The sequence below is a fragment of the Hyla sarda genome, chromosome 3, assembly GCF_029499605.1.
Source record: "Hyla sarda isolate aHylSar1 chromosome 3, aHylSar1.hap1, whole genome shotgun sequence".
Classification (NCBI taxonomy): domain Eukaryota; kingdom Metazoa; phylum Chordata; class Amphibia; order Anura; family Hylidae; genus Hyla; species Hyla sarda.
The window spans coordinates 298,382,125-298,400,758 of record NC_079191.1 but is presented as its reverse complement, the minus strand read 5'-3'; the positions used below and the strand labels follow the sequence as shown (position 1 = coordinate 298,400,758).

Here is an 18,634-nt window from a genome sequence, read left to right as displayed (position 1 = left end):
GAGGGGTGTATATGGACGACAGAGGGATGACAGATGGGTGTAGAAGAGTGTACATGGGTGGCAGAGGGGTATAGAACAGTGTATGTGAGTGATAGAGGGGTGTAGGAATATACATGGGCGGCAGAGGGGTATAGAGGAGTGTACATGGGTAACAGAGGGGTGAACATGGGTGAAAGGGGTATAGAGGAGTTACAGATGGGTATAGAAGAGTGTTCATGGGTGCCAGAGGGGTGTAGAGGAGTGTACCTTGGTGGCAGAGGGGTGTAGGAGTGTACATGGGTGGCAGAGGGGTGTAGAGGAGTGACAGATGGGTGTACAAGAGTGTATGTGGGTGGCAGAGGGGTGTGGACGATTGTACATGGGTAACAGAAGGGTGTACATGGGTGACAGAGGGGTGTAGATGAGTGGCAGAGGGGTGTACATGGGTGACAAAGGGATGTACAGGGGTGACAGAGGGGTGTACATGGGTGACAGAAGGGTGTAGAGGGGTTTACACGGGTGGCAGAGGGGTGTAAAGGGGTGTACATGGGTGACAGAGGGGTGTACATGAGGGACAAAGGGATGTACCTGGGTGGCAGAGGGGTGTAAAGGGGTGTACATGGGTGACAGAGGGGTGTACATGGGTGGCAGAGGGTGTACATGGGTGACAGAGGGGTGTACATAGGCGGCACAGGGGTGTAGGAGTGTACATGGGTGGCAGAGGGGAGTAGAGGAGTGTTCATGGGTAACAGAGGTGTATATGGGTGACAGAGGGATGTAGAGGAGTGACAGATGGGTGTAGAAGAGTGTACATGGGTGGCAGAGGGGTATAGAACAGTGTATGTGAGTGACAGAGGGGTGTAGGAATATACCTGGGTGGCAGAGGGGTATAGAGGAGTGTACATGGGTAACAGAGGGGTGAACATGGGTGAAAGGGGTATAGAGGAGTTACAGATGGGTATAGAAGAGTGTTCATGGGTGCCAGAGTGGTGTAGAGGAGTGTACCTTGGTGGCAGAGGGGTGTAGGAGTGTAAATGGGTGGCAGAGGGATGTAGAGGAGTGTACATGGGTAAGAGAGGGGTGTACATGGGTGACAGAGGGGTGTAGAGGAGTGACAGATGGGTGTACATGAGTGGCAGAGGGGTGTAGAGGGGTGTACATGGGTAGCAAAGGGGTGTACATGGGTGACAGAGGGGTGTACATGGGTGACAAAGGGATGTACAGGGGTGACAGAGGGGTGTAGAGGAGTGACAGATGGATGTAAAAGAGTGTACATGGGTGGCAGAGGGGTGTACATGGGTGACAGAGGGGTGTACATGGGTGACAGAGGGGTGTAGAGGAGTGACATATGGGTGTAAAAGAGTGTACATGGGTGGCAGAGGGGTGTAGAGGAGTGTACATGGGTGGCAGTGGGGTGTAGAGGAGTGTACATGGATGGCAGAGGGGTGTAGAGGGGTGTACATGCGTGACAGAGGGGTGTACATGGGTGGCAGAGGGGTGTGCATGGGTGAGGGGTGTAGAGGAGTGACAGATGTGCATACAAGAGTGTACATGGATGGCAGAGGGGTGTAGAGGAGTGTACATGGCTGGCAGAGGGGTGTAGAGGGGTGTACATGGGTGGTAAAGGGGTGTACATGGGTGACAGAGGAATGGACATGGGTGACAGAGGGGTGTAGAGGGGTGTACATGGGTAGTAAAGGGGTGTAGAGGGGTGTACATGGTGACAGAGGGGTGTACATGGGTGGCAGAGGGGTGTACATGGGTGGCAAAGGGGTGTAGAGGGGTGTACATGGTGACAGAGGGGTATACATGGGTGGCAGAGGGTTGTAAAGGGGTGCACATGGGTGACAGAGGGTGTTAATGGGTGGCAGAGGGGTGTACTTGGGTGACAGAGGGGTAGACATAAGTGACAAAGGGATGTACATGGGTGGCAGAGGGGTGTACATGGGTGACAGAGGGGTGTACATAGGTGGCAGAGGGGTGTAGGAGTGTACATGAGTGGCAGAAGGGAGTAGAGGAGTGTTCATGGGCAACAGAGGGGTGTATATGGGCGACAGAGGGGTGTAGAGGAATGACAGATGGGTGTAGAAGAGTGTACATGGGGGGCAGAGGGGTGTAGAGGAGTGTATGTGAGTGGCAGAGGGTTGTAGGAGTGTACGTGGGTGGCAGAGGGGTGTAGGAATGTAAATGGGCGGCAGAGGGGTATAGAGGAGTGTACATGGGTAACAGAGGGGTGTATATGGGCTACAGAAGGGTGTGGAGGAGTGACAGATGGGTGTAAAAGAGTACATGGCTGGCAGAGGGGTGTAGAGAAGTGTACATGGATGGCAGTGGGGTATAGAGGAGTGTATGGGAGTGGCAGAGGGGTGTAGGAGTGTAACAGAGGGGTGTAGAGGAGTTTACATTGGTGGCAGAGTGGTGTAAAGGGGTGTACATGGGTGGAAGAGGGGTTTACATGGGTGGCAGAGGGGTGTAGGAGTGTGCATGGGTGGCAGAGGGGTGTAGAGGACTGTACATGGATGGTAGAGGGGTAGAGAGGAGTGTACGGGAGTGGCAGAGGGGTGTAGGAGTGTACATGGGTAACAGAGGGGTGTAGAGGAGTTTACATTGATGGCAGAGTGGTGTAAAGGGGTGTACATGGGTGGAAGAGGGGTTTACATGGGTGGCAGAGGGGTGTAGGAGTGTGCATGGGTGTACAAGAGTGTACGTAGGTGGCAGAGGGGTGTAGAAGAGTGTACATGGGTAACAGAGGGGTGTACATGGGTGACAGAGGGGTGTACAAGAGTGTACATGGGTGGCAGAGGGTGTAGAGGGGGACACATGGGTGACAGAGGGGTGTACAGGGGTGTACATGGGTGGCAGTGGGGTGTACATGGGTGGCAGTGGGGTGTAGAGGGGTGTACATGGGTGACAGAGGGGTTTGTAGGAGTGTACATGGATATCAGAGGGGTGTACATGGGTGAGGGGTGTAGAGGAGTGACAGATGGGCGTACAAAAGTGTACATGGCTGGCAGAGGGGTCTAGAGGAGTGTACATGGGTGGCAGAGGGGTGTACATGGGTAGCAGAGGGGTGTACATGGGTGACAGAGGGGTGTAGAGGAGTGACAGATGGTGTACATGGGTGGCCGTGGGGTGTAGAGGAGTGTACATGGGTGGTAGAGGGGTGTACATGGGTGGTAGAGGGGTGTACATGGGTGACATAGGGGTGTATGTGGGTGGCAAAGGGGTGTACATGGGTGACAGGGGTGTATATGGGCGACAGAGGGGTGTAAAGGGGTGTATATGGGTGTAGAGGAGTGTACATGGGTAACAGAGTGGTGTACATGGGTGACAGAGGGGTGTAGATGAGTGACAGATGGGTGTACAAGTGTATACATGGGTGGCAGAGGGGTGTAGAGGAGTGTACATAGATAACAGAGGGGTGTACATGGGTGACAGAAGGGTGTAGAGGAGTGACAGATGGGTGTACAATAGTGTACATGGGTGGCAGAGGGGTGTAGAGGAGTGTACATGGATGGCAGAGGGGTGTAGAGGAGTGTACATGGGTAACAGAGGGGTGTACATGGGTGACAGAAGGGTGTAGAGGCAGGGCTGGATTAACGTAGGGGCGGATGGAGCGGCAGCTCCAGGCCCCTGCGTTAAAATAGGCCTGGGGGCCTGCACAAACGGCCCACACAGACCAACCAGCGTCTAACCACTGCAACTCCCTACTCTCCGACTGCTGGGAGTGAAGTTTAAAGGGGTACTCCGGTGCTTAGACATCTTATCCCCTATCCAAAGGATAGGGGATAAGATGCCTGATCGCGGGAGTCCCGCCGCTGGGGACCCACGTGATCTTGCACGCGGCACCCCGTTTATAATCAGTCCCCGGAGTGTGTTTGCTCCGGGTCTGATTACCGGCAACCACAGGGCTGACGGTGTGTGACGTCACGCCTCCGCCCCCGTGTGATGTCACGCTCCGCCCTCAATGCAAGCCTGTACTACCATTTTCATAATGGACATCCTGTCTGCCATAATAGGGAACAATTTAGACCGTATCTTAAATGGGCACTGTCAGATACAAAAACTTTTGATATGTTCTAAAGCCTGCAAAATCAATAGGTTTTGCAATTGCTTTCATTAGAAATTTTTCAGTATTTCATACGAAAAAAAAGCCAGTCCTGCTGTGTCCATGCGTTATCACCTATGCCATGGACACACTTCCTTGATTGACAGCTGTGAGCGCAGGGGTCACAGCTGGAGGAAAAATCCTCCCACTGTCAGCTTGTGTCCCGCTACTGTCAGTGAGGAAAAGCTGGGAGTTGTAGTTTTGCTAATGCTTGGGGAGATGTGAGCAGACAGCATACCTCCCTCAGTATGCTGTCTGAAACACACCTTCAAAGCCGCTTAAAGGGGTTCTCCGGTAGAAAGCTGATTTTTTTTTTTTTTTTTTAAATCAACTCGTGCCAGAAAGTTAAACAGATCTGTAAATTTCTTCTGTTTCAAAATCTTAATCCTTCCAGTACTAATCAGCTGCTATATGCTTCAGAGGAAGTTCTTTTCTTTTTTTTATTTCTTTTCTGTCTGACCACAGTGCACTTTACTGACACCTCTGTACATGTCAGGAACTGTGCAGAGGTATCAGCAGAGAGCATTGTGGTCAGACAGAAAAGAAATACATTCTTGTGGAGCATACAGCAGCTAATAAGTACTGGATTAAGATTTTTAAATAGAAGTAATTTACAAATGTGTTTAACCCGATAACGACCATGGACGTCTATAGTCGTCCAATGGCCGTTACCGGGGTATGACGCGGTAACGGCCAGCCCCCAGCTGATTCCTGTAGCTGGGGGCCGGCGTTAATAGCCGACATGCGGCGATCGCCGCGGCCGGCTATTAACCCTTTAGATCGCCGCTGTCAAAGTTGACAGCGGAGTCTAAAGGTGCCTGTATCCAGTCCCTGGTGGTCCAGTGGGGTGGATCGCTCCCCCGCAGCGCGATCGCGGGGGAGCGATCCACTGCTGAGGTAGCCTGAGGGCTTACCTCTCCTCCTGTGTCGGCTCCGGCTCTCTGAATGATAAAGCCTGGCAGGACCAGGCTTTATCAATCGAGCGCAGAGCACACAGATTGTATGCAATCCCATTCATCTGTATGAGGAATCAAATGATTCCTCCTAAAAGTCCCCTAAGGGGACTAAAAGTGTAAAAAAAAAAAAAGTTTAAAAAAAGTTTAAAAACACACACATTAACCCCTTCTTTATTAAAAGTTTAAATCACCTCCCTTTTCCCAAATTCCATATTAAAAATATGTAACCATAATAAAAATAAACATATGTAGCATCGTCGCATGCGTAAATGTCTGAACTATAAAAATATATCATTAATTAAACCGCACGGTCAATGGCGTACACGCAAAAAATTTCCAAAGTCCAAAATAGCATATTTTTGGTCACTTTTCATACCATAAAAAAAGGAATAAAAAGCGATCAAGAAGTCCAATCAAAATAAAAATGCTACTGATTAAAACTTCAGATCAAGGCGCAAAAAATGAGCCCTCAAACCGTCCTGTACGTGGAAAAATAAAAAAGTTATAGGGCTCAGAAAAGGACAATTTTAAATGTATACATTTTCCTGCATGTAGTTATGATTTTTTCCAGAAGTGCGACAAAATCAAACCTATATAAGTAGGGTATCATTTTAATCGTATGGACCTACAGAATAAAGATAAAGTGTCATTTTTACCGAAAAATGTACTGCCTAGAAACAGAAGCCCCCAAAATTTACAAAATGGTGTTTTTTCTTCAATTTTGTCGCACAATGATTTTTTTTCCGTTTCGCCATAAATGTTTGTGTAAAATGACTCATGTCATTCCAAAGTAGAATTGGTGGCGCAAAAAATAAGCCCTCATATGGATTTTTAGGTGCAAAATTTAAAGGGTTATGATTTTTAAAAGGTGAGGAGGAAAAAACGAAAGTGTAAAAACAGAAAAATGCTTGGTCCTTAAGGGGTTAATCTTCTGGCACCAGTTGACTTAAAAAAAAGGTTTTCCACCGTACCCCTTTAAGGACTCAGGGCGTACAGGTAATTACTGTGCGGAGACCTGCACAGTGAGGCCACGCCCCCTCCCTTTGAGAGGAATTCAGACTAGTGAGCTAAATTAAAAGTGTAATAAATAAAGGTGCTAGACACATAAAAATTTGATGTACATGGTCAGGATTAGGTACGGAGTGATATATAGAACATATGTTTTTTTTTTTTGTTGGATCTGACGGGTACGCTTTAACCATCTTTTCCAATTTAGTCAAATAGGGTCAAACGTTATGTGAGAGAAATTTGTCAACATTTGCCGAAATCTCCACCCCTAGATACATCAAGGTTTGTTTGTTCCAAAATTTTCAGCCCTATCATGATTACATACTCAGCCGGCACAGTTATATCAATGAGGAATTGCTCATACTTCAATCAAGTGGGAATTATCTATAGTGTATACAGCATACCCAATCCGGGTGTTTACATGAGCAAATACTTAGTTCATTTTTTTATTTCCTAACCATTCATTCCCCATAGACTTCCTTCCAGATATATACGCTCTCATGTATATTTGCTTTAAATGGGAGCACTTCCCTTGCAGAGGGCAAAATAGATGTTAGCGTACGGCACAGTGTCCCATCAGAGTTAATTTATAATGTAACTGCATACCTCCACAATGTTAATTACTGGTATCCTCTGCAGTGTCTTTTGCAGGCTCCAACAGGGACTAGTTCCACATTATAGTCGCCATCTGATTAATTTTTGGAAAGAGAAAGATTCCAGTCACACAAAAGGCAGACAACTGTAGAGTCTAACCTCATAGTAGCTATCAGACCTATTATAGTTACGTTCTCAGTCACCACATATTATATCAGTGAAGGCTTACTTATACTTCCAGCCTCTATCTATCAGATCAGAGCGACCTGTAATGTAAACAGCATGCCCAGTCCAGATCTTTGCATAAGCAAAAATATAGTCTGTTTATCAGTTGCATAGCCGTACATTTCCCACAGGCAACCTCCAGGATAGTTTTTTCCTATATATAATTGTTGTATCTGAATGTCAGTCTATCCCACCTGCTAGGAGGGTGCTTCCCACCCTTTGTTAGTATGGGGAGGTAGAAAAACAGTTTAGTACCTTAGTGTCTGGTCCGTCTAGAGAGTATGAGCCTGTGGCAACTGGTCCTCTGAGAAGGCTGTAGCGTTACTGGCATCCCACGTGGGAGCTTTTATACAGGCCTCACACAAACTCTGCCCATCTGCAGCAAGCAGAATCTACCCTCTCCGCTTCTCCACCCCTCCTCCACACCACGGGCCGAGATGCCATGGGAGAGGGGGACAACCCCCCATCCTCCAGGCCCCCGAAAGAGGAGTCCATCCTCCAGCTGCTGGCCCCATAGACAGACCAGAGACTATGTCCAGAACCCCCCCCCCCCAGCGCTCCTGAGGCTCCTCACACATCCCCGTGACAGAGACAGGAGACCGAGCAGGCACAGCACGCCCCGGGTGTCCACATCCAGGAGCCGTATGCCCACAACAGCCCCCCCTCTCTACTGGAGGGGAGCCCCGCATCAGGTAGGGAGATGGAGGAGGGAGAGCGGCCAGGCAGGAGGGTTGGGGCGGGGCAGGGTGGAACGTGGCTCGCGTCATGCCGCACATCATGCCTGCCTGCCCGCCCTTGGTCCTTAAGTACCAGGACAGAAGGCCGTACATGTATACCCTTTGCCTTTAACCGGTTAAACCTACTGCCAATTGTCTGGAAGGCAGGTGCAGTGAATAATTAGTGTGGGTGACTGGATATGAGAAGGGGATATGAGGTTGGAATATGAGGACAAGAGCGTTATTTTTGCTTTTCCTCTCCCACAAGGTTTAGGTAGGAAGACCAGGAAATGGTGAGTACTCTGCTAGTCATCAATAAATGGAAGGATCAATTATAAGCTGCATTTTTTTCTCTGCTCTTGTTTATTTTATAAATGTTAGAGAAACGTAAACATATTTGCAAAAAACTAAAGGAAATCTGACAAACGGTCACACGCACCAACCTGAAATTACAGGTAGATAGTGCTGAGCGGGCAGGAGTAAGTGTTGCTTACTCTAGAGTGGTCTGTTTCCATTGTGAAGAACAATGAATGAACATATTATACAAATATCTCTGGTACAGCTGCATCGATTTTTGTCCATTATGTACCTGTATATTCAGTTTAGTGTGGGTAACCCTTCTGTTTAATTCCCTTTAAGAAATCAGGGCAGGGGCTAATGATTTTTACAGTACTGCAGTAAAGGGAATGTTTTGTGAAGAAACCCCTGTCCTAATGCCCTATTATGTTATGTGGATGTCATAAAAGGTGTCAACTATTCGAGAGGCAGAGCGAACAGCTAGACTCAAGTTGTTTCAAATGTATGCTTGGCCTTAACTCCTTCTCTTCCACAAAATCAGCTGATTTGTAATTTTGAATGGAAATTGTATTACATGTTTATTTTTCTTTTATACTTCCAGAGAGCTGTCTCAGAAGAACAAGAGAAAATTGAAAAATATGTTAAGACTTCGAAAAATAAAGATAGTTCCAAACCCCTAGACAAACCTGAGCAGTAAGTAATAGTAACTCTTAAGGATAAAAGAAGCTACAGGGTTTTTTCCACAATAAACATTGATGACAGCAGTAATCAAAGGGACTGTGCTACCTGTAAAACTACAGAGACTTAATAAAGTTTTATTTTTTTTTTTTTTCTATTTTCAATTTTTTTTTCTATTTACTGGAATTGTAGCAAAGATCAACTCGCTGGAATTCACTAACCCAGCACCTCAATAAAAGTAGCACTGTTTACTGGGTTTACATGTATCTGGTGCTGCTTAGTGAAAACTGTGACTAAAACTGGATACAAGTAGTGCCACAACTGATCACAAAGTGCATCAGTTATCTAGGATTAAGTGGTCAGTAATTTTGCAGGTTGGACGAGGGAACTCAGCAAGATGTGTTCCTCTGCCCAGCATCCTGAAGTGTGTCCTAGAGCCCAGAATAAAAATTAATGTGCTGGATTAATGTGAACTGTCCCTTATAAATAAATAAATAGGATCAGTTTTATCATCAGTTACCTTCCAGTGCTAAATGAAAACACTGCTGAATTGCCCGGTATATGTGGAGGGGCTTTATATTAAATAAAGGTGAATAAGTAAGGCATATATGCGTTCAAGTTCCCAGCAGATACAAAATGAATAAGACAATAGTGATATATCTATATAGATAGATAGACATGCCATCAATGTTTGTTTTTGGGAAACCTCTGTCTTTTTAAGTAAATGTTTATCTTTATTTTGGGATGCAATTGTAGTACTGGCCTTTAAGTAGTTGTGCAAGATTAGAAAAGTATGACTTCTTTGTTTGAAACCTGTACACAAAGCACATTTTTTTTAAAATCCTTTTCCAATAACATATGTACATATATTGTAGTTCTGTAAGAGTATGCATGTCTAGCCTGTGGGAGACAGACTAGAACCAGAGAGACTTATGGAACAAAAATGGTATTTGTAGTTCTAAGTACTAGGTTCAGAGTTGACAGTTAGGGAAGCTGTGTTTTAGAGGCCAAAGCTGTGACTTTTTTTCTGTGTTTTAACCCCTTTAGGACAAAGGGCGTACAGGTATGCCCTTGTGTCCTGGTATTTAAAGTCCTTCGGATAAGATGTCTGATAGCGGGGGTCCCGCCGCTGGGACCCCTCTCGATCTCTGCTGTGACACCACAGTTATCAGGTGCTTGGAGCAAACTTCGCTCCATGCCTGATGACTAGCGATGCGACGCTGCCGTCACGGCCACACCCTCCTTGTGACGTCACGTGCCACACACCCTCCCATAGACTTGCATTGAGGGGGCGTGGCCGTGACTTCAAGATCCTCCGATGCAACAGCCGACGTTCTAAACAAACGCCGGGTTCTGCAGGGAGATCGTGGGGGGTCCTAGCGGCAGTCCCCCAAGATCAGACCTCTTATCCCCTATCCTTTGGATAGGGGATAAGATGTCTGGGGGCAGAGTACCCCTTTAAGTACTGAGGGCGTACCTGTACACCCTGGTCCCATTACCAGGGTTTGAGGCATGCCCACAAGCTGAGCATGCTTCATACCTGGTGGGTCCCAGTTGCTATGAGCAGCCAAGACCCACTGTTAATGCCAGGCATCGCCGATTGGCCCGATATCAGACATTAACCCTTTAGACCCTGTGATCAAAGTTGATTGCAGCATCTAAAATGCGGAGTTAACGGTGCTGGTTAGTTCAAAGCCGCTGATCGGGACATCCGCAGCAAAATTTTGGGTCCCAATCAACTGAGTGGATGGCGGGAGGGCTTTACCTGCCTCCTTGCTGTCCGATCGGTGCTCTGAGGCTCTGGACAGCTTTGGCAGGCTAGAGCAACAGAACACCGATAACACTGATCAATGCTTTCTATGGCATAGCATTAAACAGTGTATGCTAACAAAAGATTGCATGTTATAGCTCCCTTCCCATTTTTTAAATAAAATAATGTAATAAAAAATAAACATAATCATATGTGGTACTGCTGCTTGTGTAAATGTATGAACTATTAAAATATAAGGTTAGTTAAACCACATGGTTGAGGGCATACACGTAAAAAATCCCCAAAGTCCAAAGCTGTGCATTTTTGATCACTTCATGAGACATCAAAATAAAAATGTTACCAATAAAAACTACAGATCACATAGCAAAAAATGAGCCCTCATATGTATGTGGACAAATAAAAACATTATAGGGGTCAGAAGATGACCATTTCAAACATACTAATTTATTTATATTTTTTTCTTAAGTATTAAAACAAACTAAAACCCACATAAATTGGGTATTGGGTAACCATATGGACCTACAGAATAAAGATGAGGTGTAATTTTTCCTGAAAAGTATACTGCGTAGAAACGGAAGCCCAGTTGGAAATGCAAAAAACAAGCCCTTATATGGGTCTGTAGATGCAAAATTGAAAGCGTTATGATTTTTAGAAGGGGAGGAGGAAAAAGTTAGTGCAAAAAACGAAAATTGGCCTGGTCCTTAAAGAATACCTGTCACTAAACTTTTAATATATTGTTCCTTATGTAATTATTAAAAACACTTTGCTATTTACCGTATTTATCGGTGTATAACACGCACTTTTAAAACCTAAATTTAATGCAAAAAGTCTGCCTGCGTGTTATACGCTGATAAGTCTTCTGGTCACTGATTTAAAGCTGCCGCAGCAGCGTCTGCTTATTAAGTATTAACAGCACGGCCGCGGCCTCTTTAAATCAGTGACCCGCGGCGTCTCCTCTCCGCACTGTCACTTGTTTTCTCCCGCACTATCCACAGGTACTGGTGTGGTGGATAGTGCGGGAGACGCTGATTAAAATGAGCCCTACCTTGCCCGGATCTGCCCTACCTTTTAATCAGCGTCTCCCGCACTATCCACCAGTTCCTGTGGATAGTGCGGGAGAAAACAAGTGAGTTTCACTTTTACTTTTACTTCATTCCCTCCCCCTCCCTCATCATTCCCTCTTTCCTGCTTTTTTTTAGTTTAGTTTATTTTCCTTACTTACCTGTCTACGCTTTGGCAGGTCAGGTCAGGCAGGTAGTGAAGCAGATGAGTTACGTCCTCTCCCGACATCACTCACGTCACTTTTCATTTCCTGTAGTCTCCGCCGAAAAGTGACATGCCGCACAGAGAAGGCATGCTTCACTGACCCCGCAAGACAGCCGAAGCGCAGACAAGTAAAGAAAGGGGAAGAGTGGTCTTCAACCTGCGGACCTCCAGATGTTGCAAAACTACAACTCCCAGCATGCCCGGACAGCAGTTGGCTGTCCGGGCATGCTGGGAGTTGTAGTTTTGCAACATCTGTAGGTCCGCAGGTTGAAGACCACTGGATGCCATAGTAGGAACATGATGGGGGGATGATGAGACAGGGGGAAATGATGAGGGGGGATGAGACAGGGGGGGATGAGACAGGGGGAAATGATGAGGGGGGGGAATGATGAGGGGGGATGATGAGACAGGGTGGGGGGAATGATGGGGGACATGATGAGACAGGGTGGGGGGATGATGATGAGGGGGAATGATGGGGGACATGATGAGACTGGGTGGGGGGGATGATGAGGGGGGAATGATGGGGACATGATGAGACTGGGTGGGGGGGGATGATGAGGGGGGACATGATGAGACGGGGTGGGGGACGATGAGACAGGGTGGGGAATGATGGAGGACATGATGAGACAGGGTGGGGGGATGATGAGACACGGGGAAATGATGGTGGGGGAGGCACTAAAGGCTTAATGTCTGTATGGCTAGTGGTGGTCTATTACTGGGAGAAATGATGAGACATGGGGGGGTGGCAATGAAAGGGGTAAATGTGGCACAGGGACTGATAAAAGGGAAGGAATGATGTATCACTGGAGGGGACAGGACCAAACTGAGGTGCAGAAGAAAATGAAGTTGGGGGGGATGATGTGGCATTTAGTCCAAGTCATTTATTTTACATTTTATCTTTTTTTAATTTCCCTGTTAAAATGGGGATGCGTGTTATACGCCAGTGCGTGTTATACGCAGATAAATACCGTACTTGCTTTTATAATTCAAAAATCTTTGTTTTTCATGTGATTGAAAAAACGGCCACTAGGTTGCTCTGTTCGGTTCCCTGCGGCAAGTCAAACAGTTAGTTTAGGCTGGAAGACTGAGAAAAAAAAATCTTACTGCAGCGACGATTCCAACCAAGAGAGTATGGGATTCCAGTAGTAGGTGGTTTCAATAGTTCATTTATTGAAAAGTTCTTAAAACATACAAAGAAAAAACAGGTTGTGGCAAGACGCGTTTCGGGAGGGTAATCTCGTAGAGATGACCGAATTTTTGGAAAATTTGATTCGATCGATCAGCCGAAATTTTCCGAAAAAATACTGGGTCGAATTTATTTGCGGCGAATCGCTATTAAAAACTGATATTTCAGGCCTACAGAGAGCCTCAATAGGGGTGTAAATAGGGGTGAAAATTCCACCATAATATGACAGACGACTATAGGGCCTCAGTCCTGAAAAGATGATATTGATTTTTTTAAATTAAAATTTAAGATTTAATTTAGATTCCCAAGTTTAATGTCCCGGTGTTTACTTTGAATTAAAACTGTGTGACCACAAAACCCAATCTAACAAGGAATCACATGGCGGCACAATGAGAGAGCCTAGAAGTGGCAGAAGCATGAGGAGACCATAATCTGGCAAAATGACACAGCCTGGAATTGGCGGCAGCACGTGGAGACCATATAGTGGCAGAACGACCCAGTCTGGAGGTGGCAACAGCCTGGCAAGACCATAGGGTCTCACAATAGAGAAGATTAAAGATTATTTTAGAAATTTTAAATTGAAAGTTTTAGATTAAAATTTTAAGTTTAATTTAAGGAGCCAACAGCATAAGTAGACCATATATTGGCTAAATGTCACAGCCTGGAGCTGGCGGCAGCATGAGTAGACAATAGGGCTTCACAATCCCTAAGATTAAAAGATGAATTTTAAAATTGAAATTGAAGATTTATGGTAGCCCAGCTGCATCAGTAAACCATATAGTGGCTGAATGGCACAGCCTGGAGCTGGCGGCAGCATGAGTAGACAATGTAATTTTTATTTAATTTAATTTGAATTCATTTACATTTTTTGTGTACCCATTCTGAGTACTGGACATTTCAAATAAATTATATATTGATTCACAAATACAATATGTCTGCTTTATGTTGGCATCATAAAGTTGACATGTTTTTACTTTTTGAAGTAAGAGGGCTTCAAAGTATAGCAGCACTTTTCAAAATTTTCCCGAAAAATTCAAAATCTGAATTTTTCAGGGACCAGTTAAGTTTGAAGTGGATTTCAGGTTCTTTTCTGTGAGAAATGCCCCATAAATGACCCCATTATAGAAACTGCACCCTTCAAAGCATTCAAAATGACATTCAGAAAGTGTGTTAACCCTTTAGGTGTTTCACAGGAATAGCAGCAAAGTGAAGGAAAAAATTCAAAGTCTAAATTTTTTACACTTGCATGTTCTATTAGAGCCATTTTTTTTTTACATGGGGTAAAAGGAGAAAGGCTCCTAAAATGTGTAGCCCAATTTCTCTCGAGTATGGCAATTTCTCATATGTGGCTGTTAATTGCTCTGTAGACGCACAACATGGCTCAGAAGGGAAGGAGCAGCTTTCCGATTTTGGAGAGAACATTTTGTTGCAATGGTTTATGGGGGGGCATGTCGCATTTAGGAATCCCCCATGGTGCCAGAACAGCAAAAAAAAAAAAAAAAACACATGGCATACTATTTTGTAAACTACACCTCTCAAGGAACGTAACAAGGGGTACAATGAGCCTTAACACCTTACGGGTGTTTGACGACTTTGCGTTGAAGTTGGACGTGAAAATGAAAAATTAGATTTTTAACACTAAAATTATGGTGTTACCCCAAATTTTTCTTTTGTTTTTACAAGGGGTAATAGGAGAAAATGGACCCCAAAATATAAAGCCCAATTTCTCTAGATTAGGAAAATACCCCATATGTGGATGTTAAGTGCTCTGCTTGCGCACTACAATGCTCAGAAGGAGCAAAATTTGGCTTTTTGAAAAATAATTTTGCTGAAATGGTTTTTGGGGGCATGATGCATGTTGGGGGGCATGTTGCCAGAACAGAAAAACAAAAACATAGCATACTATTTTGGAAACTACACCCCTCAAGGAACGTAATAAGTATTACAGTAAGAACTACTATGTAACTTGTACCTCACAGGTTTATCGAACAGTGGGTTGTAAAAGTGAAAATTTTTATTTTAAACACAAAAATTCTTGTTACCCCAAATTTTTCATTATAATAAGGTGTAATTGAACAATAATCCCTCCAAAATTTGTAGCCCAATTTCTCATGAATAAGTAAATACTTAATATGTGGAGCGCACTACAGGTCTCAGAAGAGAAGGAGTGCTGTTTTGGCTGAAATTGTAGTTGGGGGCCATGTGCATTTTCAAAGCCCCCATGGTGGCAAAACAGAGGATCCCCCCCCCCCCCCGTCCAACTGTGCCATCTTTTTGGAAAGTACACCCCTCAAGGAACGTAACAAGGGGTACAATGAGTATTTACAACTCACAGGTTTTTTGAACAGTGGGTCGTAATAATTAAAAAAAAATTTTTTAACAGTGAATTGCTACTGTTACACACAATTTTTCATTTTTAACTGGGATTATAGAAGAAAAAGCCCCCCAAAGTTTGGAGCCCAATTTGTCCCGAGTAAGGAAATACCACATATGTAGATGTAACGTGCTGTGCGTGTGCACAACTGGGCAAATGAGTGAGAGATCACCGAGCACCTTTGAGGCCTAAGGTGGGGATTTGCACTGCAATGGCAGAGGTTCTGACCTAAAATAAAAATAAAAAAACCTGGCAAGTGACCTGAATTTTTCAATGACACCCCTCAAGGAACGTAACAAGGGGTACAGTGAGTATTTACACCTCATAGGTTTTTGGATCAGTGGGCTGTAAAACCAAAAAGTGTGTTGTTCTTTTACTAAAATTCTGTTGTTACCAAAATTGTTGATAATTTACAAGGGTTAATCTGAGAAAAATCCCGAAAAATGTTTAACCCAATTTCTCCTGAGTATAATAATACTCCATATGTGGACGTAACATGCTGTGCAGGCACATAACTTGGCTCAAGACTCATAGAGCAATGTTCGCATTTGAGGCCTATGATGTTCGCATTTGAGGCCTATGGCTTATCAGTAGCTGACAGTTACATACATTCAGAGGAAAAAAAAAAAAAAACACCCACGTGTGACACCATTACAGAAAGTACAACTCCTGAGGAATATTTATAGGGGTAAAGTGGATATTTGGAATGGTCAGGCTACAGGTATGGATGAAATGTATTTTTGGAAAAATGAAAATTGCAGTTTTCCAACTGATATGCTATCTGTGTACGGAGTATGATGACCCAGAGCATAGGCAAAAGAAATACAAATGCCCGTCACAAACCCTATGCTCTGCTTCATCATTATGGGACTGTTTTTTTTGGGTGGCCATCCCTAAACGGTCACCTGAAAATGCGCACACTGCTCAGGGTAGGAGAGAACAGTGCACATTTGAGGCCTGACAGTTACATACATTAAGAGGGTGGAAAAAGATAAATAAACAGCCACATGTGACACCATTTGGAATGGACAGGCGTTTCCTAGATTTATTTTCCAGGAATGGATGAAGGGTAGTTTAAAAAAAATATATGAAAACTGCAATTTTTATAATAATTTGCAAGATGTAAAAATTATGCCCGCCCCAAACGCTATACTCTGATTCATCATTCTGGGAATGTGATGTGTGTGGCCGTCCCTATTCTGTTACCCCAACTGCGCACACCACTCAGGTGTAGAGAGAGCGCTGCACATTTGAGGCAACCTGAAAACCCCCTATGCAAATGACTCTGATACATGACCCAATACCACCAGAGGTCTTATCAGGGGTATTATGTTATTGTTTTTTTTTTTTTCAGGGGGAGGTGGTGGGGGGGGGGGGTTAAAATTTGGAGGACAGTGTACTGTGGACAGGTACATTGGGGTCAAATCAAGGGGAATTAAAATGGGGAAAGATTATTCTAAAATTTAGTGCTCCATGAAAGTGTGATACTCCTTGAAGCAATCCTTAATGCAGAAGCCCGGATGATGGGGGCAAGTGTTGCAGAGTGGTGGTGTCCTTCTGAACAGACTCTGCATTTTTAGTTGGATCGTCCCTTCTTTCCAGTGTAGGGGACCTCACCTGGAAAGTGTTGGCCAGGGACGATCCGGGGCACTGAAGTTCCAGAGGTGCTCTGACCCGCTCCTTGGTGGTCACCAAAGATGAGGGCCTTTAGCACTACCTCTTGAAACTGCAGGAATGTCCCTGTGTTGCCAGTGTACTGGGACAGTACAAAAGAGTTGTACATGGCAACCTGTACTATGTAGACCGCAACTTTTTTGTACTATACCCGTGTTTTCCGCATGGCATCATATGGCTTGAGGACTTCATCAGGAAGATCAACTCCCCCCCATATAGCGATTGTAGTCCAGAATACAATCGGGCTTGAGGACCGGTCCCGTGGTACCTCGCACAGGGACAGGGGTGCTGCCATTCCCATGAATTGTGGTGAGCATAAGGACATCCCTCTTGTCCTTATACCCGACCAGTAACAGGTTTTCATGGGAAAAGGCATGGGACTCACCGCGTGGGATAGGAGCATGTAGGGGATTTTCCCGGTAACACCCAGAGTGGGGGGACATTCTGGAGGTTCAAAACAGGAATCTCGTCCCTCATACACTATGAACTTGCAAGTGTACCCTGAGGTACTCTCGCAAAGTTTATATATCTTCACGCCATACCGCGCTCACTTAGTAGGGATGTATTGCCGGAAGTTGAGTCTCCCCTTAAAGCTGATGAGAGACTCGTCAATAGCGACCTCCCGCCCCGGGACATAGGCCTCCCAAAATTTGGCCCCGAAGTGGTTGATGACCAGCCTGATTTTATACAGGGGGGGGGGTAATGCCGCATTATCAGCATAATGCAAACATTTCCGAATGGCCTCGAACCGGGGACGTGTCATGGCCATACCGTAAAGTGGGGTCTGGTAAAGTACGTCCCCACTCCAGTATTGCTGGACACAGGGTTTTTAACTAGACCCATATGCAGTATGAGGCCCCAAAAGGTCCTCACTTCGGCTGCATTGACGGCGTACCATCCCGGGATTGCGGCGACCAACTGTTGGCCGTACAGGTTTGTCTGGACAGCCATCAGATTGACAAAGTCGTCACTGAAAAAAAACCTGAAATAGCCCATTTCAGTGAACCCGACAATGTCAGTCTTGATTCTGGAGTCGCCAACAAACTCAGGAATCACAGGCTCATGGTCCGCTGGCTTAGTCCAGACAAGTTCGCCGGTACGGGGCACCAGTGAACTTGGCTGGGGGGCTTGACTAGTATGAGCGCCAGCGAGACTCATACTAGCATGGGACACAGGGTCAGGAGCAGAAGACTTCTAGCGCAAAAAACCCTGCGCCAAAAGCGTTTACCTAATCAGTGGTGTGCGCACTGATTAGGGCTTGGTGGCAGCAGGGGGCGCAGAAGTCAGTGGTGGGTCCTGGCTCTCAGCCCAGAACAGTGGCTGGTGGCAAGTACACAGACCCCCACATAAAATACCTTAAAAAAATTAATAATAAAACGCTTAAAACCAAAAAAAATGCACCCACCTGAACCCAAAAAAAAACACGCTGGTCATTGTTAAATCACTGACAGCAGTGGGGCAGGCCGCACACACAGGTACGGTCCGTCCACACAGTACAGGCCTGCTACTGGTAGCACGGACCTCCTATAGGTGCAAAAAATAAAAAAGCCGCTTTAATCCAAAAAAGCGCCTGCACCACAAAAATAAAATGCTGATCAGTACTATGGGACTGATCAGAGGCGGGTGGGCTCTAGCGAACGGTCGCGGACCGCTCTTTTATAGCTAAGAGGCCCGGCCACACGTTTAGCAAAAAAAAAAAAAAAAAGGTCTGCGCCCCCCAAAAAATGCTGGGGGCAGACCGCAATGACTCCATTGGGCCGGGGGTCATGCAGCTAAAGGTGTTGCAGATCTGAGGACACCTA

General features: G+C 45.5%; 1 protein-coding gene across 3 annotated transcripts in view; it reads left to right on the top strand.

The window, feature by feature from the left end:
* FMN2 (formin 2) overlaps positions 1-18,634 on the top strand; it is a 660,180-nt gene that overhangs the window by 325,303 nt on the left and 316,243 nt on the right. For all 3 annotated transcript variants that reach the window (XR_008891425.1, XM_056566943.1, XM_056566944.1), the window contains exon 9: positions 8,485-8,576. Coding sequence is in view for 2 of the 3 variants with exons in the window: in XM_056566943.1 (XP_056422918.1) it covers positions 8,485-8,576 (92 nt within the window). In the remaining variant the exon portion in view is untranslated. The remainder of the gene's footprint in view (positions 1-8,484; positions 8,577-18,634) is intronic.